The following is a 25756-nucleotide window of genomic DNA, read 5'->3' as shown; positions in this document are numbered from 1 at the left end:
GGATGTCCGGTTAACAGTAATGATGGCCTGTTGTGCTTTTTGAATACCAACACAGGGCTAGAAATGTGGACCCTGATTTTTGTTTTGTTTATGTTGCAGAGAGAGGCGGCTCGTCTGGACGGAGGCAACTGTCCACCCGTGATCCTGAAAGAGGCCAAGTTATAAGGAATGTGTGGTCCAACCGGATCATCACACACTGACGATAATACAGTGAGACATTACACAAGTACTGTACTTCTTACAGTACAGCACACATGTAGGCCTACAACTTTCGATTATTTTCTTACTGATTATTCTATCAATAACTTTTTCGATTAATCAAAGAATCGAGAAGCATTTTATTTTTTTAATCGATTAATCAAAGAATCGAGAAGCATTTTATTTTTTTAATCGTCGATTAGTTCGGTTAACTGTTGCACCCTCTTTGCCGACACATCGGTATCCTGAATGGGCATGCACAAATGGAGGCTCTAGGAAGGCCCAATAGGCCTACATACAATGTACTGTACATTATGATACGGCACTACGAACTGCTCCGGCTTGAACTCCAGAGGTTGCACAATCATGTCAGCCATGAAAAACCGTCATTGGGAACTTCGAAGACTTGAACTCAGTGAGAAACTATACAGGAAATCATTCAGCTGAAGATGATCCATTGATCACCTGATGATGTCGACTGTCATTGCAGTGCAACTATTACTGTAGTTATGCCAACCGATATTACAAACTTTAATATATTTTAATGTTTCCGTAGCTTTAACCGTCCCTCTGATTAACGTTAATGACGTTCTTTGCAACCTATTAATATTTAATCTGATTGTTGTTTTCCTCATAACTGACCAATATTGTGTGATTGAAATCAAACTTTACATTGCTGAAGGTATTCGTGTAGGTGTTCTATTTTTAGAATGTGTATGTTAAATGCAGACTAAGGATTCTGTGATTTCTTTTTTCCTGCAATGGCATTTTGTCTCAAGTGAAGTTGCTTAAGTCTTTTAAGCAATACCAGTGTTTTTGCCCACTTGACTACAGTAAAAATCCTCTTCTGAAGCATAAGATTGAAAAAATATGTATACTGTACCATCAGACAAAGGTAGGGCAGGATGCTCCTGTTACTGAACAAACACTATAGCTATGAGTACTATCAGAATATAGTGCTTCAACCATTTAACAAAACCCTTTTTGGTTTAACCAAAAGACATCACTGTATCTTGAACTGTATCTTCACATTGCCACTGACTGCCATACTGGATTACAAGGAGAGACTACTTCTGAGTACTGCAATTTACCATGAATATAGTTGATGCTGTGCATCTTAGTCTGAATAGTCATTGTTTTATCCCAATAAATTGTAACTCATCATTTTCAGCTGGATACTCTAAATCCTGAATGTTACTTTGACTAGTATACAAAACAAATTAACAGAATTCTGTTAAATTAACATTTAACTTGGATTGTGCTGTGTAGATTTAAACAATTTTACATGGTGATACTGTATATCTACGGATCAACATGGTAGACTATAGTGTTTGGAATGAGTACATTTTAAGTCATGCTTCACTTGTTATTTTGCATGAGGAAATAGTATTGTATTGTTTTTTCTATGTATGACACTCTTAACTTGTACATTTGTTTGACAAATGTAGTTAATACTAAAGTGCTAAAGCATTAGTAGCTGGATATACGAAGAATATCCTATAGTGCCGTGTGTTATCTTCATCTTACACTTGATATACATGCTTGTATTTTCCAGTGACTATTCTGAAACATTGATTTTATAGATTTAAAAAAAATATATGGGTTTTAGCAAGCCTCTGATTGATTAAGTCAGAAATGTAAACAGCACAAGGTACAGTCAAACATTGAGGCTAAAGGATAACTGGGGACTTGTTTCCATTGTGGTCCTATGTATTCAATTCATCAACCTAGCATTACAATAACACTAATACATGTCAACAAATATAAGACATATATGTACAAAGGAGAAAGGGAAAAATGTCGGCAGTGAATGTCAAATCCTTTCTATGGGAAGATTGAGTTTATCTCCCCTTGTGGACTCCTGATCAATGGATTTTCAGGCCTGTTTTGAAAGAAGCCAATGATCCACATTTTTTAAGGGATGGTGACGGGGTATTCCACATTTTGGTGGCAGAGTAGTACAGTATCTTACAGTATTAATATTTTCCTGCCAAAACTTTTGCTATGATACAGATCAGACCCTCAGGAGTTTGGGATGGTGTTTGTCTACATTAAGTCAGGAATAGGTACAACCTACTAAAACAGTTTCAAATAGATGTTGCAATTTTCTCTGTGGGCTTATAATCATGAAAAGTTTTTTTCACCCCAGTGTTTTGTAAAACAAATGAAGAAATGGTGATTTATTTTTTTAATTACTTGTCATTCTGTCATACTGACAAACAGTACATAGTACATCTTTTTGCCAAATAATCTGAGTAGTGTAAACTGTATGTACTAGTCTCATTAAATGAATAAATAAACATTCTCCTGTAGCTTTCTCTAATCATTTTACACCATCAGTCAGCACACAACTTTATACTCTGGTTATTGAATTCCAAAGTTTTATTAATAAAAACAAACATGTGGCTTGGATACATAGTTAAGTTCTCATTCCATGGCAATATGTATATATACCCGGGGGGGTGAAAGTGTTCTAGATTCAGACATATTTTCAGATACTGTATTCAATATTTTAAAAAAAAAACACCATGAACCACATCAGAACAGATCAGAACATTGAAGACTGGTGACTGCATAACATCCCCCCCCCCCCCCCCCCCCCCCACACACACACACACACACAGAAAAATATTAGAATGTACAGTAGGGTACAATCCAGTCCATGTATGTAATCAATGAAACGTTTTCGCAATATGACACAAAATTACACCTGCATGTCATGTTCTTAAAGGCCAGAAGCAGCAAGACTACTTCACAAGTGTGTCTGGTAAGGTTGTAGGATTAGGCGGACAACAAGAGCTTTGTTTGGACTGTTTGGGTTTAATTACGTTTCTTCTGTCGTGCACCGACCTCCTCCTGCGTGTCTGGGATACACTGGTATCCAATCAGCATTCCCATGATGGAAAAACCTGGAGAAACAAGACAAACGTTATGGCTGAATCTGACCGTGGTCAGATTCTTTGACCATACTCCCATTTCTTCCTTATCTGGCAGCAGTGGCTCAGGAGGTACCGGTAGAATGGTTGCCTGGGAATTGGAAGATTCCCGGTTCGATCAGCATTCCTCGTGTTGAAGTGTCCTTAAGAAAGTCACTGAACTCTGCTAAAACTGCTCCTGACATGAGCAGGTCGGTTGGTTTCTTGCTTGGTTGTCTCTGCCACTTGTATATGAAGCAATGGGTGAAATGTAGGGCTAGCCGATTAATCGATTTTGGTCCCCAACGATTATGACATTAAGATAAAAAAACAATTATTGTGCTGCTGCCACATTCCAATTTGTAATGACCGTGACCTTCTTGTATGGTCTTGTGTTATAAATCCAGTGCTCCCCGGTCTCTCTGGATACTGATAATATTAATAATATCAAGAGAGAACCCCACAAAAACCATTAATGCCGTTTTAGTGTTCCACTTAACATTTTATTTGTTTATCTGGTATCCTGTATTAGTTCTCCCTCTTGATTGATTGGATAAAATTGGTATGCCAACCTGAAAATGTATTTTCTTTTTTAACTAAAGATCTGGAGAGAGTGGTAGATCCCCTGTTACTGAACAAACACTCTGCAGCAAAGTTTGCTAACAAAACAATCATTTACACCCCCTTATATTTCTTTTGCAGACTACAAATGGAGTTGGAACAACAGATGTTCAGGAGGCGGAGGAACACACCTTGACCACACCTTCACGCCAATCCACGCCCATCTACCTGAGCCTACTTATACCCGCCCAATACAACCCAGCATCCTCTATGCTTTTCGTATGCTCGTACCCGCAGTACTCATACCACAGCAAAAGAAAGAAAAAAAAAACCACAGCAAAGTTATACCAACTTGCTCACCTGCCACCATGGCCTCCTCCAACGTCCCGCTCGCCCCAGACTCGGGCGACGAATCCCCCGGGGACGCTCAGGGAAGCCCGACGCCCGCCGGCGCCGGGCGTTCGCCCTCCTTCATCCCCGACACGTCCAGTACCTCCAACCCAGACGACACCGACAACAGTCCCACCACCGCTTCCCAGACCGCCGCCGCCCCGCCATCCAACGCATCCCACCACTCTGCTTCCAGCCGCTCCACAACCTCCGGCGCTTCCTCAGGTCGGTCTCGCACCGGCTCTCAAAGCAGCAGCAGCACCTCACGTTCCCAACACCGCTCTTTTAAGAAGAAGGAACGCCACCAACCACCCACCCTCCCACCACCACCCACCGACGGCACCAAGCGGTCCAGGCGCGCACACCACGCTCACCGCAGCTCCGCCGCCTCGCGCCTCCCCAGCAATCCAAGCCCGCCACAACCCGCCATCACAGACTGGACTGTAGCGGGACTCCATAAGCAGCTCCGCGCTCTCAATGTCCCATTTGCCCGCTCCACCAACAAAGCGGGATTATTCAAGCTGGTTCCTCCTCCACCTCCGCCAAATCCTCACCACCTCAGGCTACCCGTCGGAAAACTTCTCCGGCCACTCCTTCCGCATCGGCGCCGCCTCCACCGCCGCCAGCCGAGGCCTCCAGGACCACACCGTCCGCCTGCTCGGCAGATGGTCCTCCCAAGCCTACCTGACCTACATCCGCTCCTCCCTCCACGACATCAGACAGGCCCACAACTCCCTGGCCTAGTGGTCGCCCCCCGTCTTCCTTTTGGGGATCACGCCTTCACGTGTACCGCGGGCTGACCGCCACACGACCCCCTCCCCAAAGACTCCAGGGTCGGCGACCCCCCCGGAACCCACGCCCCGCTCCCCCCACTCTCCTCCTCATCATTCCATTCTTTCATTCAATAAAATCTTTAAACCTTCCACAATGTGTGTTCATTCCAACTAGTGAAATGGAGTTGGAACAACAGATGTTCAGGAGGCGGAGGAACACACCTTGACCACACCTTCACGCCAATCTCCGCCCTCCACGCCAATCTACCTGAGCCTACTTATACCCGCCCAATACAACCCAGCATCCTCTATGCTTTTCGTATCCCACCTCCATCCCCATCACCACCTCAGGACCAGCAGCACCTCCACTGCTCCATCTCCTCCTCCCTCTCTCCTCACCTCCTCCCTTCCTCAGAGTTCCCACGGGGGGATCACGCCTTGACGTGTACCGCGGGCTGACCGCCACACGACCCCCTCCCCAAAGACTCCAGGGTCGGCGACCCCCCCGGAACCCACGCCCCGCTCCCCCCACTCTCCTCCTCATCATTCCATTCTTTCATTCAATAAAATCTTTAAACCTTCCACAATGTGTGTTCATTCCAACTAGTGAACTCAATTTTAAAGGGACTGCTCTGCATATCACAATAAATGATTATCTTCAAATATAGTGGGGTTACTAAATATGCCCACACTCACTGTAAGGAGTTGAACTACTCACTTGCCACAATGAGAGGTGCCATTACGCCAATAGTTAGAGGTGCAGTTTTATAGATGAAGGCTTCGGAGAGGAAGTGTCCCAGGGCCAGCACAAAGGTCCCCAGGGTAATATGATACAGCCTGCAGGGAAAAGTAATGATACAATGCAACCTGAAGCTTAATTTACAGTCCATCATATGACAGTGTCACTTGCCAACAAGAACTGAAGCTGTCAGGTGTCAGCTTGAAGATTACACCACAGGCTAGGGGTTCAAATCCACCATCCATCTGATTTGGCTGGGCGTATAAATACGAACATGGGGGGGTGTAATCGGATGGAGGCTCTATGTCCTCTGGGTAGGGGCTTCTCACTGACAGCTGAGCAAGTAGGGTAAAACAACCATGTGCGGCATGATGACTAAATTGGGAGAAAAAGGGGTAATACATAATTGGCTACTCTTAAAAGGGGATTAGATCTTGTTGGCAAGTGACACTGTTGTACTACTACAATGTATACGTAGTTAGGCTCGGTATATCACTTCCAGTAACGTATAAGAACAAAATCAAGATGCTCTATTTGAAATGTCTTACGTTCTATTCTGGATGTCAATCGCACAGGCACACCGTATAATCGATGATAGTAATGTCCAGATTCCAAATGTTCGTGCTTGGAGGCCATTTACTGAGGAACAAATAAATAAAAATCACAATTCAGGCAGCTCTTCACTACTGTCCATTCAAGTAACAACAGACAGTAATAATAGTAATAGTTAAAGTACATGTTTAATTCAGTTTTACAGCTAATTTACATATCATCTCTGTCAGGTGGAAACCTCATGTCCAAAACTTGTACTTTTCATTATTCAAATTCAAAACATAGTATATAGTAAATATAGTATTGCCATTCCAGCCTAATTGATGCTTACCAAACTCAGGTGTTCCAGTGTACAGTTTCTGTGATAAGAAGCTGTGGTCTCTGAAACTCTGCACAGTGTTTCCCATTGCGATGACAGAGACCATCACCAACCAACTCCGCAGGACATTCAAGAAACGACTCATCTTTGATCGATGCACCTGCCAAACAAAAAATCACACCCGTGTGAACTGAGTGGTGTAAGGTATTATATAGCCTGATCAGCTGTGTTCTGATGTAATGTCTGACGTAATGAAATCAGCATCAACCAATCAGCATCAACCATGCATTTTTTTTGCACAGACAGACAGACAGACAGACAGACAGACAGACAGACAGACAGACTAACAAAGCCAGTTGTAGGAGTGGTTTACACCACTCAAAAATAACAACACATTAAACTCTGCTGCAACTTTAATTTCCAAAACTGATCACAAACCGTTTATAGCATGCGCATATATATATATATATATATATATATATATATATATATATATATATATATATATATATATATATATATCATATCATATCATATACAGTGGAGTATCATATACTCCACTGTATACCTGCCTGCCAAATATATTACTATAAGGAAAGAGGACAATGGATCGAGCTTCATAAATGAGTAAGCCTGGGACCGAGGCTATGGAGCTCGGTTGCTCACAAACTATCTGAACTGTCATACTGTCGCCGTCAGTTCCATGATAGCCTCGGAGACCACAGGCGTTTTGTTGTTTGTTTTGTCATGACAATGACATGACACTGGACTGACTGTCTGACACAAATTAACGTTACTGTATCGTTACCTGTCCAGTACTGTCACTGTGCGGCTATAAACAGTTGTCGTTTTAATAGTTATCCATAAGGTATAATATGACAACATATGACCAAAACATGGAGGATGCATGCATTTACCTGATTACCCGTACCGTATCAAACTACAGAACAAACATAATCCTGTACATTAATTAAATTAATTACTGATCATTACTGAAGAGGAGCTGCGGTTGTATGTATGGCAGATTGGCAGTGTGTGTGTATTACTGTGTAACAAATGAAATACAATCTGACAACAACCCTGTATATCGGTTTATCCAATCAAAAAGCTCGTGGGATGGCGTCATCTAGTCGCCCGAGCTGGTGAATGGGCCATTCGAGGTCAGGTTCCGCCTTATTTCAACATCAGCCAATCGCAACCCACGAATCCTGATCACCTGGTAGGTTCCGCGGTCTGTAGACCTGCTGCTGCTCAGGCAACCGTTGACAAAAGGGAAACCATTAAAACTCAAGATTACCATCTTGTGGCCAAAAGACTGCATTGCACGGTGCACCTCCAGATTTTGTGTGCGTGTGTGCGTGTGTGTGTGCGTGTGTGTGCGTGCGTGCGTGCGTGCGTGTGTGTTGTGTGTGCTCTGTACAAACAGTGGAGAAAGGCAAAGCAAGGCAGGTAAGAGATTAATAATTAATTTAAATTAATTTAATCAGGTAATTAAAGATAATTTAATTTCAATAATTTAAATTTAATTTAATTATTACAAAGACATAAGAAACACTTTAGAAATTTTAAATTTTAAACCACTTTCATTCACTGCAGCTTCCTTCAGCCATGCATGTGCACAGATCTCAGTGGGTATACCGGTAACCAACTTTACGTCAAGACTCAAGAGGCGTCAGACGAGAACCAGGCGTCTCTTCCGGGTTTTTAAACAGCTGGTGGATGGAAATGACGCTAGTGCGCGGCTTCAACTTGTATCGTTGGCAAAAAAAACGAAACACCTTTCCCACGCTACAAGTTGAAGCACACTAGCATCATTTCCATCAACCAGCTGTTCAAAAACCCGGAAGAGACACCTGGTCTAGGTGTTTTCTTGACGCCACTTAACGCGACTGTCTGGTTATATACCCATAGGGTAGGCCTACATCCAGACAATAGCGTCAAGAGGCGTCAACTTATAAGCGGCACAAACATGATGCAAAGCTGAGCCAATCAGTGAAGCCAATGGTGGGTCAGGTTGGTCAATCAGGGAAACTGGTGCCAGACCCCTCAAACGGTGAGTCTCCCACAGACACCTGCACAGACAGAAACGAGAACCCATTGGTCCCCGGTCATAATGGAATGGAACACACATGGCAAACATTTGTTTGGCCAGACGGAACCCAAGTTATGCCCGGGACAGAAGTACAACTTGGCAAACTCACCTAAGTTCCGTAAAAAAATAATACAAGGACCCTTGTATCATCAATAGGCCTATAAATTTTATTTTCAGTTAGAAAGGCTTTCAGAGCATTGCAAGCATAGCAAGTACAGTATAGCTGGTTTTGCCCTTCGTGACGTAAAGGTGACGTTGCAGTGTTGATTAATTTGACCTTTTAAAGACAAGTCACAGTCAGACAGGTGTCAGTATGCTAACAGCAGCCAAGAGAAGAATAAGGAACAGAAAAGAGCAGAAGAGAACTGTGAAGAAGTGTTGAATACAGCTCAGATATCGCTTAAGGTATAACTTGTATTTTTCACCACGATGATGGTGATGGAGAAGACAAGTTCCCCCTCTGCTCCAGAGGAAAACAGCCCAGTATTATGTGCAACAGTCACAAAGAAGAAAATTCCTCGGCAAGGAAAGAAGGGGGAGGCACAGGTGCGGGGACTCAGGTACCCCAATGCGCACCAATTGTTTGTCGGAAACATCCCTCACGATGTTGAAGAGGCCAAGCTCAAAGAGGTCTTTGAGAAGTATGGGACAGTACTGAAGCTCATTATCAAGAATGGTGGTAAGTTCTCTAACTTTGGCTTTGTGGTGTTTAATGACTCGGAACCTGTACAGAACATCCTCAGCGACAGGCCCATAAAGCTTAGCGGTGACTGGCGTCTCAACGTGGAGGAGATGACAACGCGCCCGGCACGTTCAGACAAAGCCCCAATGACTGCGAGCCCCGGCTGGCAGGCACGTGGTGAGGTGTTCCTCAACGTGGAGGAGGCAAGCTTGGCACGTTCTGACAAACCTGCAACAACTTCCAATGGAGCGGTGAAGTTAAGAAGGGAAGGAAAGAAGGTGGAGACACCGGTGTGGGGAGTCAAGTACCCCGACACCCACCAAGTGTTTGTGGGAAAGATCCCTCATGACGTGGATGAGGCCGAGCTCAAGGAGCTCTTTGAGCAGTATGGGACAGTTGTGAAGCTCAGTATCAAGTGTGGCGGTGGGAAGCAACTTAACTTTGGCTTTGTGGCATTCAATGACTCGGCACCTGTACAGGACATCCTCAGCCACAGGCCCATAAAGTTACGTGATGAGGTGCAACTCAACGTGGAGGAGATGAAGACAACCTCAGCACGCTCAGACAAGACTACAATGACTGCCAGTGGAGTGATGAAGTCACGAAGGGAAGGCAGGAAGGGGGAGACACAGGCATGGGGAGTCAAGTACCCCGACACTCACCAACTGTTTGTGGGAAATATCCCTCATGAAGTGGATGAGGCCGAGCTCAAGGAGCTCTTTGAGCAGTATGGGACAGTCATGAAGCTCAGTATCAAGTGTGGTGGGAAGCTCCCCAACTTTGGCTTTGTAGCATTTAATGACGCCGCACCTGTACAGAACATCCTCAGCAACAGGCCCATAAAGTTACGCGGTGAGGTGCTACTCAACGTGGAGGAGATGAAGGCAAGCTCGGCACGCCCGGAGAAGGCCACCGCAACCACTGCCAACGGGGTGGTGAAGTCAACAGCACAGAGACCTGCGCACAAGAGCCCTGGTGAGGTGTGTATCACTGTGGAAGACACACGCTCACATAAGAGCCCCGGTGAAGTGTGTCTCAGTGTAGACGAGACACACTCTGACAAGGCTACGACTGCCAGCCTTGAACCCGAGGTTCAGGAGGAGGTGAAGCCTGCTGAGATGAAAGCAGACACCCTGCACGTCCCTACTCCAGTGTTTGTCAGAAACATCCTTCCTCACGATGAGGACACTGCCAAGCTCAAGCAATATCGGACAAACTGTAAGTTCAGTATCGATACTGACAGCATTTCGATTAGTTGACTTTGGCTTAAATGGCATTCATGAGTCGACCGATGTATAGAACATTCTCAGCAAGATGCACATAGCGTTCCGTTCCATTCCATTCAAAGGACCACAATGTCCTTTGGACAAATAGATTATGTTCATTTAATGTATATTCATTTTGTCAATAACAATGTCAATCAATCCGTGGTGAGCTGTGCCTCAACGTGGAAGAAATAAGATAAGGGTGGGCCCTCAGTCCCCAAACTATACATATAGTATATATATAATAAAATAAATGTATATGGTTGGCTAAAACTACAAAATCATAACATACAAATCATAATGTACATAAAATCTAACTGATATGATCATAAGCAGACAAGGTGAACGGAAATGCCGACAGGTAAGGGGAATCAGTTCAAAGTAATTTATTCAGAAGAAGGCGAGGGATTTAAGGGTTATGGCTCAGAGCTCATGGGGATCAGGGGGACCTGGAAAGCCAGTTGCCTATTCTCTAGAGCAGCAGAGAATAGGCAAGCCAGCAGGCAGGCTAGCACAGCAGGGCAGCAGGCAGGAAAGAGGAGTGGGTGAGCAACGGTTCTATTGTAGAGGGAAGAGCAATGTATGGCAAGCCATGGTCACAGGAAAGTATCGAAAGTATACGTCATTATACATATGCATATGTTTTATCGAATATATGGTTTGGTACTACTGTTTTTTATTTTATTTTGTTTTATTTTTTATTTTTTATTATTTCCTTTGGTTTTTAATGCTGTTGCAATAAGTCAATTCCGTTGGTGGAATTGACTCTAACTTACGATTTAACAATAATAAAGAAACCTTAAATCTAGGTATTAGCAAGCTGGCAAGAAGCGGGATATTAACAGGGCATGTGTTACTTGAGGCAGGTGATGAGGTGACTGGAACCGGCAGGTACGCCAGAGCATGGAGCTGCTGGGAGAGCGAAGCTACACACACTATGCAGTGACCAGCCATCCCAACCACAGGCTGTTCCAGATGCATCAAGCCGCCCCATGGAAAGTGGCCCCGCAGCAACAAGGCCACTGGCAGTAGGTTGCTATAGATAGCTACTTCCGACTGCCAAAACAGAAAAACCTAGCAAATACCAGAAACGTTAACCCCCAAGCCCTTTCTCTACCTGTGCTCAGTGGAAGCCAAGCAAGTGTTATCCTGAACCCCCTCATGACTGCCCTCCTTGAGATCAGAGCTCTTAAGTGTTATACAAAGCTAGGGTCACTGGCACAGATAGATATGTATAACTTAGGGGTAAGGAACCTGGCACACAGCACCTTCAAGCACCTTCGATAGATAGAGCTCTGAGTCTTGATTACTACTTTTTTCTCTTTTTATTTCTTTATTGTTTTGTTTCTTTATATTGTTTCGTTAGTTTTTTGTTTCTTTATTTTTTTTTGCTCGGCTGTATGTTTACTATTATTATTATTATTATTATTATTATTATTAGTAGTAGTATTACTAGGCTGATGCCCATTGGGAACAATGCCAGCCGGAATGCATGCCCGGTAATATGCAATACCCGTTTTTGTAATTCAATTATACTTGGAGGCATTCCGTTCAGAAAATATGGGCACATACTGTACAGTACACATCCATTCTGAACGGGAGTATAAATAGCTTTATATGTACCGGACTACCGCGGTACACAATGGAGATCAAAACCCCCAAATATCAATTGATTTCCTGTGTCTATGTGATGTGGGTGCCTGCCCCTTGAGGAAACCAGAGGCACATAACATCCACAGCAGGTGAGCTCACCAAATAGGGTTGGGAGAGATATAGGGGCGGGGAGAGGCGGCCACTTATGACCTTTTGTGTACCATTTCATACTAGTGGCGAGGTGTGGGATCGTCTATCTTGGTAAAATATTAAAGATTTAACAATAAGGAAACCTTGAACCACAGACAGAGAAGACAGGGAACTGGGAAGAGAAAGATACAAAAGAAGCAGAGACATGTGAGATACAGTCTCAGAAGAGACCGTCTCCTGGTGAAACTCCTTACTGACATGTGAAAACAAGGGTCTGGTGATGTGTATATTGGAAACACGGTAGTTTTCTATACCCTCCCCAGATTGACAATGACAGTAACAGGGGCCACAGTAGAAATGGGGAATTGGCAATGACTAACGTGGAAGAAAAACCGACAAAAAAAGAATGAAATTTAAAAAAAGAACCAAAAGCCCTTGTAAGGACCAACTTATGTAGACAAAAAACGAAAAACTTTTTAAGCCACACACACAAAATGATGAAGAAAAAACAGTCCTTGCAAGGGCCAACATCCTCTTCTCTTGCTGTGACCTTGCCGTGGTGAAGAGGCTTGAGTGATTCACTGACCCTGGGCCCAATGCTGCTGGTGGGATAAAACTCCTGACAGGGTAGACCACACCAGAATGGTCACAGGTGCATGAGAGTCCTGACAAACGACAGCAAAGTCTCTTTCTCTGTAATTAGTGAGGGTTTCATTAAAGGACCACGTCACCCATTTTCAACCGTATCTTCCTCCTCACTAATCATTATGAGATGACACCATTTCTCTCTACTACTAGGGGCTCTATTTTCGTCCATTCTAAATCCCTTATCCCTACACTTCTTTAATCTTTACCTTTTTGAGGGGTGCTAGCCCATCCTATATACAGCTTTTGTCCCCACAAAATGTCTGCAACACAAACATTAAATTAAATGCCATTGACAATGAAAGGAACATTTATGTCATCTTGTCCCCACACGTCTCATATTTGCCATCGACAACGGAAGGGGAAATTAGGTCAAATGTCCGCAACACAAACATTAAATGCCATTGACAATGAAGGGAAAATGTACGTCATCTTGTCCCCACACGTCTCATATATCGACAATGGAAGGAGAAATTAGGTCAAATGTCCACCAAATATGACATAAATTTGTGGCAACGGGCAACAGGCATTCTGATTGGCCAGTATGAGATGATGCATGATGATGTACGATGATAAGAACGCCCCTCACTTCACACGGGTGTGATTTTTTTTACTATTTTGAAAAACATTTTTGAATAGTTCATCTAGCTGATCGACACGTTTTTCAAAACTTCTTTGCCTTTTTTACAATTTTGAAAAACGTGTCGATGTAGATCAGCTAGTTGAACTAAAACTAAAACTAAATAAAATCACACCCGTGTGAAGTGAGGGGCGCTCTTATCATCGTACATCATCATGCATCATCTCATACTGGCCAATCAGAATGCCTGTTGCCCGTTGCCACAAATGTATGTCACTAGAATTTCGCGGGCCTTCGGCCCGCTCATCCCAGAGTTGCGTTGGCCCGCGTTGCGATACAGAAGTCCACAGATACAGAAGTGCACAGTGACACGCGTTGTATGCAGCTGTTTTGTGTTGCAGCGCGCGTGTAGTGTTGTTATCCATATATGCGCCGCGGTTCGTCCCGTTTGTTCCACGCCAGGTGTCGACGCAGTCGTTGGCGCAAATTTCTTATTATTTTAACTGTGTATTTAATTGCGGCTAGTAGCACACATTTTTTTTTAGGAGCACGATGAAAAGTTATGAAATAATGTGTTTGAGGGCCCTCCTATATACAGCTTTAGTCCCCACACGTCTCAATATTTGCCATTGACAAAGAACAGAGAAAGTAGGTCGAAATGCCGCTAAATATGACGTAAATTAAAATGTATTATATATATATGTTTTTTTAATTGAATGTAAATACTTTACTTATAAAAAAACCTGGCAACCCGCACCCCGCGGTCATTTTCCGCTAACCGGAGCGGTGCTCCCTAGCCTGCTGGAGGGGTTCACATCATCCCATGCAGCCTCGAGAGGAAAAAGAAGGCAAATAAATGCAGCCTTGAGGCTACCTCCCAATGTGGTGTTGTGGAGCTTGATCACCTCCTCGTCCTCCTTTTCTCCCCAAATTGGCAATGCCACATTTTTTTGTAGGAGCCCGATGAAAAGTTATGAAATAATGTGTTTGAGGGCCCTCCTATATACAGCTTTAGTCCCCACACGTCTCAATATTTGCCATTGACAAAGAACAGAGAAATTTGGTCGAAAAGCCGCTAAATATGACGTAAATTAAAATGTATTATATATATATGTTTTTGTAATTGAATGTAAATACTTTACTTATAAGAAAACCTGGCAACCCGCACCCCGCGGTCATTTTCCGCTAACCGGAGCTGTGCTCCCTAGCCTGCTGGAGGGGTTCACATCATCCCATGCAGCCTCGAGAGGAAAAAGAAGGCAAATAAATGCAGCCTTGAGGCTACCTACCAATGTGGTGTTGTGGAGCTTGATCACCTCCTCGTCCTCCTTTTCTCCCCAAATTGGCAATGCCAATAAATGCAAAAGTTGCCTAGTGTGAATACTTCCACAGCCTAAGTAGTAAAGGAGAAACTATCAGTGTTCCCCGAAATCGGTCAATGTTTGTCAACTCAGCACGTGTTGACAACGCATATTAGTAAACAGAAGCCGTATGTGTGTCACACCAAAAGTGGTGACCTATAGAATCCTGTACATAGAAGCATCACGCAATCGTCTCCCTCCCTGTGTGGGTCACGTGGTGGGCTCTGAGCAAATGGGAGAGAGAATGTAGTGTTGCCAGGTCCGCGTATTGTAAGCGAGTGGTAGTGTGTGTAAGTAGCGTGTTGAATGGCATTTTTTCGGTGCTTGTTTTCATAGACGTGGCAACAAATTAGGCGGGGGTGTCGGTGCTTGTGGCGTGTTTGTGTTTATTATTGATATTGATATTGTTTGCGAGTGTGGACGGGAGCCGGCTGTAGTGGCAGTGCGATGACAATTTTTACGCGGCTGGTGTCGAGTGTGGCCGTGCGGCGCGACATGAGGAGATAGGGAACCAGCGACGCGGAGGGTAAGTGTGTGACGTGTTAGTGTGTTGTTGCAGTGTGTGTTGCAGCGTGTTGCAGCGTGTCAGTGACGTAGTAGCTGGTGCCTTTTGTTCCTGTGCGTGCTTTTGGGCACATGTTTTCAATTGTAATATAGGATAAGGCGTTTAGTATGGATGAAAATAGAGCCCTAGATGTGGGATATAGATAGTTCAGAAACCTGCCTACCAATGATGTTGTTTTTGGAAGGTCGCTAGCCCCTCCTATATGACCAGCTTTTGGTGTGTGTGCACAAACTTTGTCCTACACAAACATTAAAATGCCATTGACAATGAATGGAATAGAATGGACAATTCATTCAAATTGTGATTGGCCGGAATGAGATGATGTATTATGATGTACGATGATATATGATCACTTCACACAGGTGTGATTTTTTTTTGTATTGATGCAAAAACAATGGCTTCTACAATGGTTTCTATTTCAGCATGTTAACTTTCCATGAAGAGAAAGGCTGTAGTTTCCATTGGCTTGGGATCCCACGACTAGTATCACTTAAATTTAGAGTTCAACAGGTGCATTTGTAATAACGAGCATACAGTATATTGATACGCTGAGCAGTTTTCAGTAGGCTGCCTAGAAGAAAGTCATAGTGGTCAAACTCAGTTTCTCAGCATCAGGTTCAAATGACCTTACGGGTTATGCATATTAATATTATTATGCATAACATAATATTACATTAGAAAGTTTCTGTTCACACTGCATGAAGAAATCTGTACAAATCTGGTTTACAACAACAAGACATCTTGTCATATGGCAAACATATAAGGCAATATTAATATTAAGAAATGTAATAATTAATTTCAAAGCAAATATACACATTAATAGTACAGTAATTCAAACCAGTAAGACGCCCTGAGGGCGAGAAGCAACCTCACCCGGGTGCCGGCAGGTGCTTTGTCATGAGGGGTACGTCAGATCAACATATGGAATGAATTCTGTACTGGCCATATATGGAGCGTGTCTTGAGTGTACAGGGTTTGATGACGTCAGCATCAACATATGGAATGTCAGAACAGGTCAGCTCCATATATGGAGATCTAAGGGTGGCAGCGGTGGCAGTGTCTTGAGTGTACACTGTACAGGGTTTGATGAGGATCCAGGTAGGGCCGGGCCTTAATTTTCGGGACTGTTGAATTTTCGGGCCTGTTGAGAACTCTAGTTTTAAACAGGCCCGCCGGCTGCACTAATAACTTTGAGGCGGGCCTCAAACTAGAGACAATAAAGAGGAAGGACGGATGGGGAAGGATCAACATATGGAATGTCAGAACAGGTCAGCTCCATATATGGAGATCTATGGGTTTGAGGTTTGAGGTCAGATGTAGAGTTGCTGGCCGGCTGTGACGAGTCACGAGGTGTGATGTCACGAGGCGTGATGGGCTGACAACCATATATGGAGGTGTGTCCTGACTCCTGACTGACGGATGGACGGACGGGTTTTGGACAGGTCGCAATAAGCCACAGACCACAATCCTTAAATGTAGTGTGATTATTTTTTTATTTTTTTTGATAAAAATAAGTATTATGTTACTCTATATTTCCATAGCAGTCATTGTTAGGGAAGACTGGGCACTTGATGAGAATTATTTTGGGAAGACTGCTGGTACGGGATGGGATGGGATGGTATGGGATGGTATGGGAGAAGTATGTCTTCTGGTATGGGAGAAGACTGTCACTGCGTGCCTGGGCACCAAGTTCAGGACGCGTCCCCGGTCAATAGAGGGCGCTAATGTGCCGCCTCACGTCTCCCAATCGTAGATCATTTGAGTATTTTTTTAACAACGACAGCAAGCAAAGTAAACAACATTTGATAGTTTATGACTAGTTAGTAAAATAAATCAAATGTATAATCTGATAAGCCAACCAGCCGCAGCCCACAGGCAAAATATGATATAGATAAATATCAACGACGAGTGAGTAAATTGTGACAAGTAAAAAGCTGGACACAAAGGTCAAGGTGTGTGCGCATGCTCCCATCTGTTGCTACTCAGTTGTTGTAGTTACAGGAACGTTAAAGGATGGCGTTGGTGCGCTCAACAAGAAAAGCCCAAGTGATGTGATGTGCATGATGTGAGTGATGCTAGCAGCAAGTAGCAAGCTTGCACACTCAAAGACTAGATGCACGTTTATGTTGGCGTGTTTTAGGTATGTTGGTTATTACTTCATATACCGTTATTGTATACAGTTAAGGTGCTAACTATAGTAGCTATCTCTGTGTTCTTAGCATGGCTAAGTTGTTAGCGTTACATTGAGTCTAGGCTTCATTAATTCTCCAGACCAATGGCACTGTTGCTCGAACAATTATTTACCATAGCAACTGTGTCATCCATGCTACAGAGTATTGCAAGATTGCTACACACCTGTGCTAACCTAAGGTTGTCCACACGTACATAATTACCCTGGCGTTATCGTACGTTTTGAATGCATGCACTAATCTCTCACCGTTGGCTAACGTTAGCTTAACGTTAGCTAATCAGTATAGCTGGGATTTCTGTCAGTGATCATCAGTTCATCTTTTACTGCGTCTGCATGGTGACTTGTCTGCAGGTTGGAGATGCCGTAGTAAGCACAGGCATCCTCCCAGAACATTTCACCAGGCATCGCTTCACCTTCCGCCGTGGAAATGCCAGCTGTGATCCGGGATAAAGAGGATTCTTCGGAGTCCTCACAGGAGGACGAGCAGGAGTAAGTGGATATAGCCTACTAATAAAAAGACCACATACAGTATGTCAGATTGCTCGTCTGTCTGTCTGTCTCTGCTTTATTATGCATTGCATACATGATCTCCCCTTTTCTCTCCTACTGTTGAAGAGGCCAAGTGCAATGATTTCACTGTTTACAATGTTGCAACAGCTTATGTGACTATGAAGTATATACTGTATACAATACACCTTGAGCCTCAACCCCCTTGCCACCCTCTGTCTGTCTAATCTGGTGTGAGTGTCTATCCAGTTTAACTTTGGCCATAGTTTATCATAGATAGAATTCCCATAACCCATTTGTCTTGATGACGTGATAACAAACACCAAAATCAAGTTGTTATAGTGTTTAAAAAAAATAAACTAATCGTGTCATTTCCCCTTTTTGGACTGCTATTATAAGCCTCTCTCTGTGAGCATTCTCCTTTTGCATGTAGTGATGTACGTCGTACACGTGCTGCCCACAATCCTTACAGCTTGTTGAGTTGGCTGTCTGATTTGATCTTAGCAGTGTCAAATGGGTTCTTAGCTTAGTACTGATCCCTCCTGGCATGCAACACAGAGTGTTAATTTAACTCAGAGTGTACAGATGGACAGGGGCGTTGGACTGGGGGGAAAAGTGGGACAGTCTTACTAGGGCCCCAGGGTGGGGAGGCCCTCGAAAGCCTGGATTACAAATAAAAATCACACCCGTGTGAACTGAGTGGTGTAAGGTATTATATAGCCTGATCAGCTGTGGTCTGACGTAATGTCTGACGTAATGAAATCACACCCGTGTGAACTGGGTGACCATAGCAACCATGCTCATTTCTTTGGTACGAACAAACACATGGACACGTAAACTAACAAAGCCAGTTGTTGGAGTGGTTTACACCACTCAAAAATAAACACCAAAACAAATTGCGTGTGGGGCCCACAGAGATTGCTTATCCCAGGGCCCAGAAGTTGGTGCTACACCCCTGCAGATGGAACCCAAAGGAAGGACCCTGTTTCATCTGTACACTCTAAGTTACAAAGGGACGAATTAACACTGAGCATTTTTACTGTATATTTCAGGGTTTCTTTGTCTTTAAATGGAACATTTATTACTCTGGTACCAGTTTGAATTTTGAAATCATGTTGTTTAGCAAAGCATTTATACATTTGCTATTACCAAGTCTCTTGTACAGTAAATTTCAATTTCTAAATTCTGCTATGGATCATGTGTAATGTAATCTATATTATATAGGGGATGTCCTAAGCTCATTTTAATTATTTATGCCAAGATGCAGTACTTGAACTTCTTGAGTAACTCTTATTTTGCATAATTGATAAAAGAAGTTGGAAACCTAATAGCTAAAGCCAACGACATTTCATTGTAGCTCATTGTTACACCAGCCAGTCTTTGTCATATTTTTCTGCCACCTTGGCCTACACTTAGTAGTAACTCACTGAGGATTTTGAAGAGTTTAGGGTTAGTTTTACCGATGTTAAGTTTAGGAATAGGCTTAGGTTTTGGCACTGTTTTACGGAGGTTAAGGTTAGGATAGGAATAAGGTTAGGTTTAACCGTTTAGGTATAGTTTACTGAGGTTACATTTTGGAATAACAGGCAGAGACCATTGTACCGCTCTGCCGGATTTGCGCCCGAGGCGACCGTTTTGAGACGAGCAGTGTTCTGGTATTCGCCAGGATTGCTTAAAATCGTCAGCATCATAAACGGATTGGAATATTTATCAAAACATTTTATTCATACTTGATCGTACAACAGTGTCGCTTGTCGACAAGAACAATTACACAAACTAACAATGCATTGCGACACGTTATAGCTTGTAGATCAGTTGTTTTTCTTTAACATTATCCTCTTTTGTGTCAACATGTTTCTAATGGAGCATCGCACATTGACTTACAGTACTTGATGTCAGCTTGTCTGAGCCCTTCTGTTGTTCGCTGACAGATCTGTGCTATCAAAATACCTTTCTCAATGGCGTGTAGCACAGATATCACCACAGACAAGACAGAAGCCTTTTTGTCTGGCATACCTGGATATTTGAGCTAGGAGCAACAATTGTTTACCTGCCTCTCCCCATCTTATCAAGGACGGTCACGTCCGATAGAGTTTTACTCCGACAACATGCTATCTTATCTGTCTCTTTTCTTTTTAGCTCCTGACGTGTAGTCAGAGTCTGGCACTATCAGATATTATCAGTGCAATGTTACCAGGGTGTTTGTTAATATAGTAGCAGGGCCTTTTTATTGCACAGCACACCCTGAACCTGTGTGTGGTTCTGTCTCTATCTGCTCACATAAAGTCAACAGCATGTCAGGATGCATTCCACCAGGGTTAGGTAAGCAGCCCATATCCGTTAACCAGCATCAACCAGGACTGTAAACTCAACATGGCATGAAGGGAAATAAATCCCCAGGCTGTATTTGTTTGACAACATCATTCAGTTGTCATCTTTCTTTATATGATGCATATATGTTCTACTACATCTTACTAATGTATTATACCTGGCTTCATTTGATTCTGTGCCTCCCAGTGATCACCCTTGCATTGCCTGGAGTGGTCTTAGCAGGAAGATCCCAGTTCTGGTGTTTTGCCCTGAAGCGATCGTCTCTAGGGATTTGAACATCTGCTCCATTGGAGGTATACATTATTACCTTGCATTGTGGTTACAGCAGCAGGAGCGTGGTGAAAGATGAAAAAACAAGCTGTTGTAGCCTATTATCTTTTGTGTGCTTGGAATGTTTTAATGTCGGGGCATATTGAAGTACATTTTATTACCGTTGCACTGTTGTTTTCCATTTATTAAAGAGAGATACAACATGGCCTTCAAGATCGTTCGCACAGAGAGCCGCTTGGTACGAGGAATCCTGACCAATCATGGATTCCATGAGGTAAAGTTATTGGCTAAAGCGTCCAATGTCAGAGTGGTGACTTACGCAAACAATGTCACGCAAACAATGTCATGTTTCGGTCGTACACTGCTGTACAACAAAGTATACACTCTATTCCAGAAGCAAAATGCTATATTTATGTAATCATATGTAAATATAGCATTGTACACAGTAAAATCCTCTGTGTTGTTTTTAACCATGTCTGTCCAATCCACTGGGATTTTACAACCTTCACTTACTGTATACTGTCTAATTTGAACTTGTTCGTGCACCAAAAATAGCTGATCTACATGCTCCCAACGTGTCACATTGCTTGTAGATCGGCTGTTTTCGGTGTGCGACTCCAGTGCGCAACTAAATATAAATCAGCCTTTAGTCGAAACCTGGGAATATGCCCCCAATGGAAATAAACAAGTATTGGCTCTCAGGGGAGCATACTCCTCAGTCCTCATTATCACTCCTTTCAAACAGTTACCATTAATTCTCTCTTTATTTCTCTTCAATGCTTCTGGACTCCCACTAAACCGTCATCAAAGGCAGATGAGTGTCTGCCACAGCATCATATAGAGCCAGAGTTTAATAACCCTCTATTGCAAACATATGGCTTTCTCCTAGACAAGTTAGTGAAAAAAACGTGCCTCTCCACCAATGGCTGGAATAAAACAAAACAAAACAGAAAACACATCAAGTAAAATGGTGATGAAAATAGCTGTTGAGCGGACTTTCGCTTTGAGGTGATTTGAAGAGAGTAGGCTATACTTCACCAGATTAGTGGCTGAGTATCTGATCTGCTTCTTAGATCCATGCTAACCGACCAGTCACATGTGATGGACATCAGAATATAATACTGCTGTTGTTGACTGGAAACTCGCACTGTATTAGCATCAACTACTATACTTGGTGTTAAATATATAATATAATATATATATTTTGCTTTTAAATATATAAATTACCAATATGTATTGGTAATTTGTCCTGTGTGCAGTGAATCTACATTTGTTGACAAAGCCTCTGGACTTTCTCTTGACCAGAATGTCTGTCTGTTTCAGGTTCATCCAAATAGTAATGACTTTAATCTTATGTGGACCGGATCACATCTCAAGCCTTATCTCCTACGCAGCCTTCAAGACTTCCAGAAGGTCAACCACTTTCCCAGGTGCAGTGCACGTCTTCAGTCGTATCTGTTGAGGCAGACAATATTGTATTGAAGGAACATAAGACATAAGAGTACACTAGCTAACTACACGTGGAAACACAAAAGAGGGAATGATTGTCCCACCTACCCCCATTCAACCAAGCACCAATTGCCAATGCAAAAAAAAGAAGGGTAAAGTACAATTAAATAAATCAATAAATTATACATATTACATGGCCCCACACCTCTGAGCTCACATCCACAGGAGATGCATTGCGCATTCAGTCATCTTACACTGCTGCTGAGCCTTTCTAAGACCTTCAGATCAGTCATTGTGTTTGTTGGCTCCCACTGCAAAGTGCATTTAGTTTGGACCTGTGCCTCTTTAAAACATGAAATTAATCATAATGTCATGCAGAAGGGAGTCTTATTGCCACTGTTGTTTTCACTGCACTTTACTTTTCTCTCAACAAGCACACTGAGCAGAGCTTGAACATTTTTTAACTAACAGGTCAGCGGCTGTGCTTGTTTTCCAGGTCATATGAACTGACGCGCAAAGACCGCCTGTACAAAAACATCCAGCGAATGCAGCAGGCTCATGGCTTTAAAAACTTCCACATTGTTCCCCAGACCTTTGTGCTTCCGTCTGAGTACCAGGACTTCTGCAGTAAGCTTCCCTCAAAACCCTTTGCACCTAAGCCAGGGTTCCCACTTCCCACTCTCCTAGAAAACCTGGAAAAGGCATGGCATTTTCCACTGGCCTGGATGAGTTATACTAAATCAAAGGAGAAAAGTTTTGGAAAAGTCATGAAATTGTAGTTGGAGCCTCGCTGGATCCCTTGTCGACCAGGGATGTGTCATCCACAGGTCTCTATTGCATAAGAGATAATTTATTTCAATGATACTACCTGTATAAAAATCTACGGGGAGGTGACTGGCTGCACCCCTGCTGGGTGGGTTTGGTTGAAGGGGATCATGACCCTGTGGCATGCAGTATGTGGCATGATGTCATCGGTGTCGGGTAGAAACCTTGTATCTATCTCCATATTTCATCTTTTCCAAAAAAAAAAAATCTTATCTAATACTTTTTCGTATGACCGTGTCACACTGAAATAGACAATTTAAAAAAGCTCACGCAATGAGTTGTGATATTGTATGCTATTGTTGCTGTTTTTGAAAAACTGATATGGCCTAAATATGGACACCAGGTGGAAGTTGTTAAGTCTTTTCTTAGGTTTTATCAATATTTTACCAATGAAAACTATTAACAACTTATTAAACAAGAATAAATAAAAACTACATTGGATCCATTGGAACATAGGTTATTTCTTCCTGAAAATCTTTCCACCCGACAGCGAAAGGCATGTCAATCTGATCATGGGAGTTTCACATGTGTCATAGAGAAGTTTTTGAAAAAGTCTAAAAGACCCAGAAGCTACAACCAAATAGAACAATGCATTACCATCTTTAGAGACAGAATTAGTAGGGTAGCAGGGCTTGACATTAACTCTTTGAGGCACAGTACTTTTCTCAATCACTTGTCCAGACACAAAACTCACTTGTCCGGAACACGAGCACACAAATACATATTTTAAATCAACTAACTGTAAATTGATTTGAACATTAGATGAATATTCTCAGTTTACAAGTTAATAGCCCTAGAATTTCTGTGATCTTACATTTAATGTATTCCAAATACATAAGACAGCCACAGATCAGTCCTGTCCATAAAATGTCAAACAATATTGTTGGCTCAGAAAACATGAAACCAAGAGTCAAATTTGAATGCACTTGTCCGGAAACATTTATTAGTTGTCCCAGACAACAGGACAAGCCTTAATGTTAAGCCCTGGGTAGCACAGGAGAAAAAGGCCATCACCATATGTAGGTATCACCTTGCAATCTACCTATTTGATTATGAGATGCCATGTGTACAAATTAAGCTGACATTTTGGCTTAATGGTGGCGCTAGACTAGAGGAAAGGCCAGTGGTCACCCAAAATCAACAGAGTTCATTCCCTGGGGAGCATGAGGGTACACAGCAAATTCCAGATCAATCCAGCCAGTAGAATTTTAGATATCTTGTTTGGCATTTAAGTGTTTGACTGCCAACCCACCAACATTGTCGTCCTTTGACACTCATAGGGTGTAGCAATATATTGATATTGTGATATGATAACACATATTTTGAACTATAAATGTTTGCAAAACATAGTCAAATGGTCTACATGCTCACAATGCGTTGAGTGTGTAGATCTGCTATTTATGCCCTGATGAAAAACCACAATTATGATATTTTGGTAAAAAATAAATCTTGTGATATTTGATTTTGTACATATCGGCTGCCTAGCCCTAGAGTTGGTCATTGAGAGTGGGAACCCTACAGAGCTTGTTATACAATACACTCACCCTTATTGCATATTCTGAACTGTATACTCACAAGTCTCCTCGTGCCCAGGTTGTTTCGTTAAGGACAAGGGACCTTGGATCATTAAACCAGTGGCGTCTTCAAGAGGAAGGGGGATCTACCTGGTCAGCAACGTAAGACCACTATCGTTCCCTGACACAATTCCTTCCTTCATAGCATTGAGGAATGGGCGTTCACCAAGGGGCCAGTGAGGCTATTCAACGTTGAAGCTCTCCTCCCTAGTGGTAGGAGGAGGGACTACAGGCGGACCCGTGGATTAATGACTGGGAAACCCCGTGCAGCTGGGCTTTAACATTGAGCGCTCGGTTGCACTTCCGCATTTGACCACCAAAATTTGGTGGTCAAATGCGGAAGTAGACGTTCTGAGACGGTACTTCCGGCAGTCTTCCGGGTGCTTCAAAACGCCACTGAGCAACTTCCACTGACATGAATAGCTGGGGGGGCGGAGCTTCGCGCCAGTTCAGTCTCTATCCTTTTATATACTCTATGGCGTTCACCCACTAAGTGGTGGCTATTTTTGTCACCGGCCTAAATCCCTAAAACACCTCCGCTACCCATTATGTGCATAGGTGCAATCATTATCCTCATGCATTATCCCCAGTGCAATCTTGGCTCTCACCCTCTTTGCCCATGGAAGAGCGAGCATTGCTGCCTTGGAATACATTTATATTTGATACAGAAGGTTGTTTTGTAAAATTCAAAGTTCTGTGTAGTCTATGAAGTTCCAGTTTTCATTTGGTATATAGATCGTGATCGTATTGTCTCTCTATGAAACGTTATCAAGCGAAAAGGATACTTTGGATTAATTAAACAGACTTGCGCTGAACTGAGGTGAAATATTGGAAATTACACCCTTCTTTACCATCTAGCCTTTAGTTGCCGTTGAATAGAACCATATTTGACTGACATGATTATCATCTACGTGTTACTGATTATGGGGAATTTTATATTATTGTAATCCATTAATTATTTTCTGCGCAATGGATGGATGAAAGTGAGCGAATGGAATCGACCACAATGCACGGTACAAATCAAATAACACAATGGACACAAGGAATTGACACTCACTTCTGCTGATTATAGGAAAATTACAATCGGAGAGATGTGTAGGAGAATAAGGAGAGATGAAGCAGCCTGACTCTGGACATCTCCATTGCAGGCGCGGCGCTCTATACCAAACGGATTTGGCATTATGGCTTACGGGTGCTTTTAAACGCCACTATAGAGCACCGAAGTCTGA

The 25756-nt window shown here is 42.9% G+C and overlaps 3 protein-coding genes across 10 annotated transcripts in view; 2 read left to right on the top strand and 1 right to left on the bottom strand.

The window, feature by feature from the left end:
* flvcr2a (FLVCR choline and putative heme transporter 2a) overlaps positions 1 to 1056 on the top strand; it is a 42144-nt gene extending 41088 nt beyond the window's left edge. For both annotated transcript variants that reach the window (XR_013792340.1, XM_079528994.1), the window contains one exon: positions 100 to 1056. Coding sequence is in view for 1 of the 2 variants with exons in the window: in XM_079528994.1 (XP_079385120.1) it covers positions 100 to 165 (66 nt within the window). In the remaining variant the exon portion in view is untranslated. The remainder of the gene's footprint in view (positions 1 to 99) is intronic.
* On the bottom strand, positions 377 to 14930 carry erg28 (ergosterol biosynthesis 28 homolog). 2 transcript variants are annotated; one of them, XM_079529001.1, is made up of 5 exons: positions 14744 to 14930; positions 6460 to 6607; positions 6125 to 6215; positions 5556 to 5674; positions 377 to 3107 (listed from the first exon to the last, which is right to left on the bottom strand). In XM_079529001.1, the coding sequence occupies exons 2-5, from the start codon at positions 6590 to 6592 to the stop codon at positions 3019 to 3021; spliced, it is 432 nt and encodes a 143-aa protein (XP_079385127.1). In that variant the 5' UTR covers positions 6593 to 6607; positions 14744 to 14930; the 3' UTR covers positions 377 to 3018. The 2 variants fall into 2 exon arrangements, with proteins under 2 accessions (XP_079385127.1, XP_079385126.1); XM_079529000.1 differs by lacking the exon at positions 14744 to 14930 and adding an exon at positions 7365 to 7491.
* A 360-nt stretch (positions 14931 to 15290) lies between these two features.
* Positions 15291 to 25756, top strand: part of ttll5 (tubulin tyrosine ligase-like family, member 5) — a 90463-nt gene continuing 79997 nt past the window's right edge. For 3 of the 6 annotated variants that reach the window (XM_079528992.1, XM_079528991.1, XM_079528987.1), the window contains exons 1-7: positions 17398 to 17520; positions 17923 to 18060; positions 20596 to 20702; positions 20871 to 20953; positions 22003 to 22109; positions 22625 to 22755; positions 24547 to 24629. In XM_079528992.1, coding sequence (XP_079385118.1) covers positions 17999 to 18060; positions 20596 to 20702; positions 20871 to 20953; positions 22003 to 22109; positions 22625 to 22755; positions 24547 to 24629 — 573 coding nt within the window. In that variant the 5' untranslated portion in view covers positions 17398 to 17520; positions 17923 to 17998. Of the gene's footprint in view, positions 15342 to 17393; positions 17521 to 17701; positions 17751 to 17922; positions 18061 to 20595; positions 20703 to 20870; positions 20954 to 22002; positions 22110 to 22624; positions 22756 to 24546; positions 24630 to 25756 lie in introns of those variants that run through there. The other 3 variants (XM_079528988.1, XM_079528990.1, XM_079528989.1) reach the window with 3 other exon arrangements.

Source organism: Electrona antarctica (assembly GCF_951216825.1).
Source record: "Electrona antarctica genome assembly, chromosome: 18".
Classification (NCBI taxonomy): Eukaryota; Metazoa; Chordata; class Actinopteri; order Myctophiformes; family Myctophidae; genus Electrona; species Electrona antarctica.
This window is presented reverse-complemented; position numbering and strand designations above follow the sequence as displayed.

Excerpts from the sequence above, each read along its gene's own strand:
- erg28 (XM_079529001.1), bottom strand. The coding sequence starts at position 6,592 with ATGAGTCGTTTCTTGAATGTCCTGCGGAGTTGGTTGGTGATGGTCTCT. Across the intron at positions 6,216-6,459 it reads CACTGGAACACCTGAGTTTG|TAAATGGCCTCCAAGCACGA; the intron begins GTAAGCATCAAT and ends TTTGTTCCTCAG. Across the intron at positions 5,675-6,124 it reads ATTGACATCCAGAATAGAAC|GCTGTATCATATTACCCTGG; the intron begins GTAAGACATTTC and ends TTTTCCCTGCAG.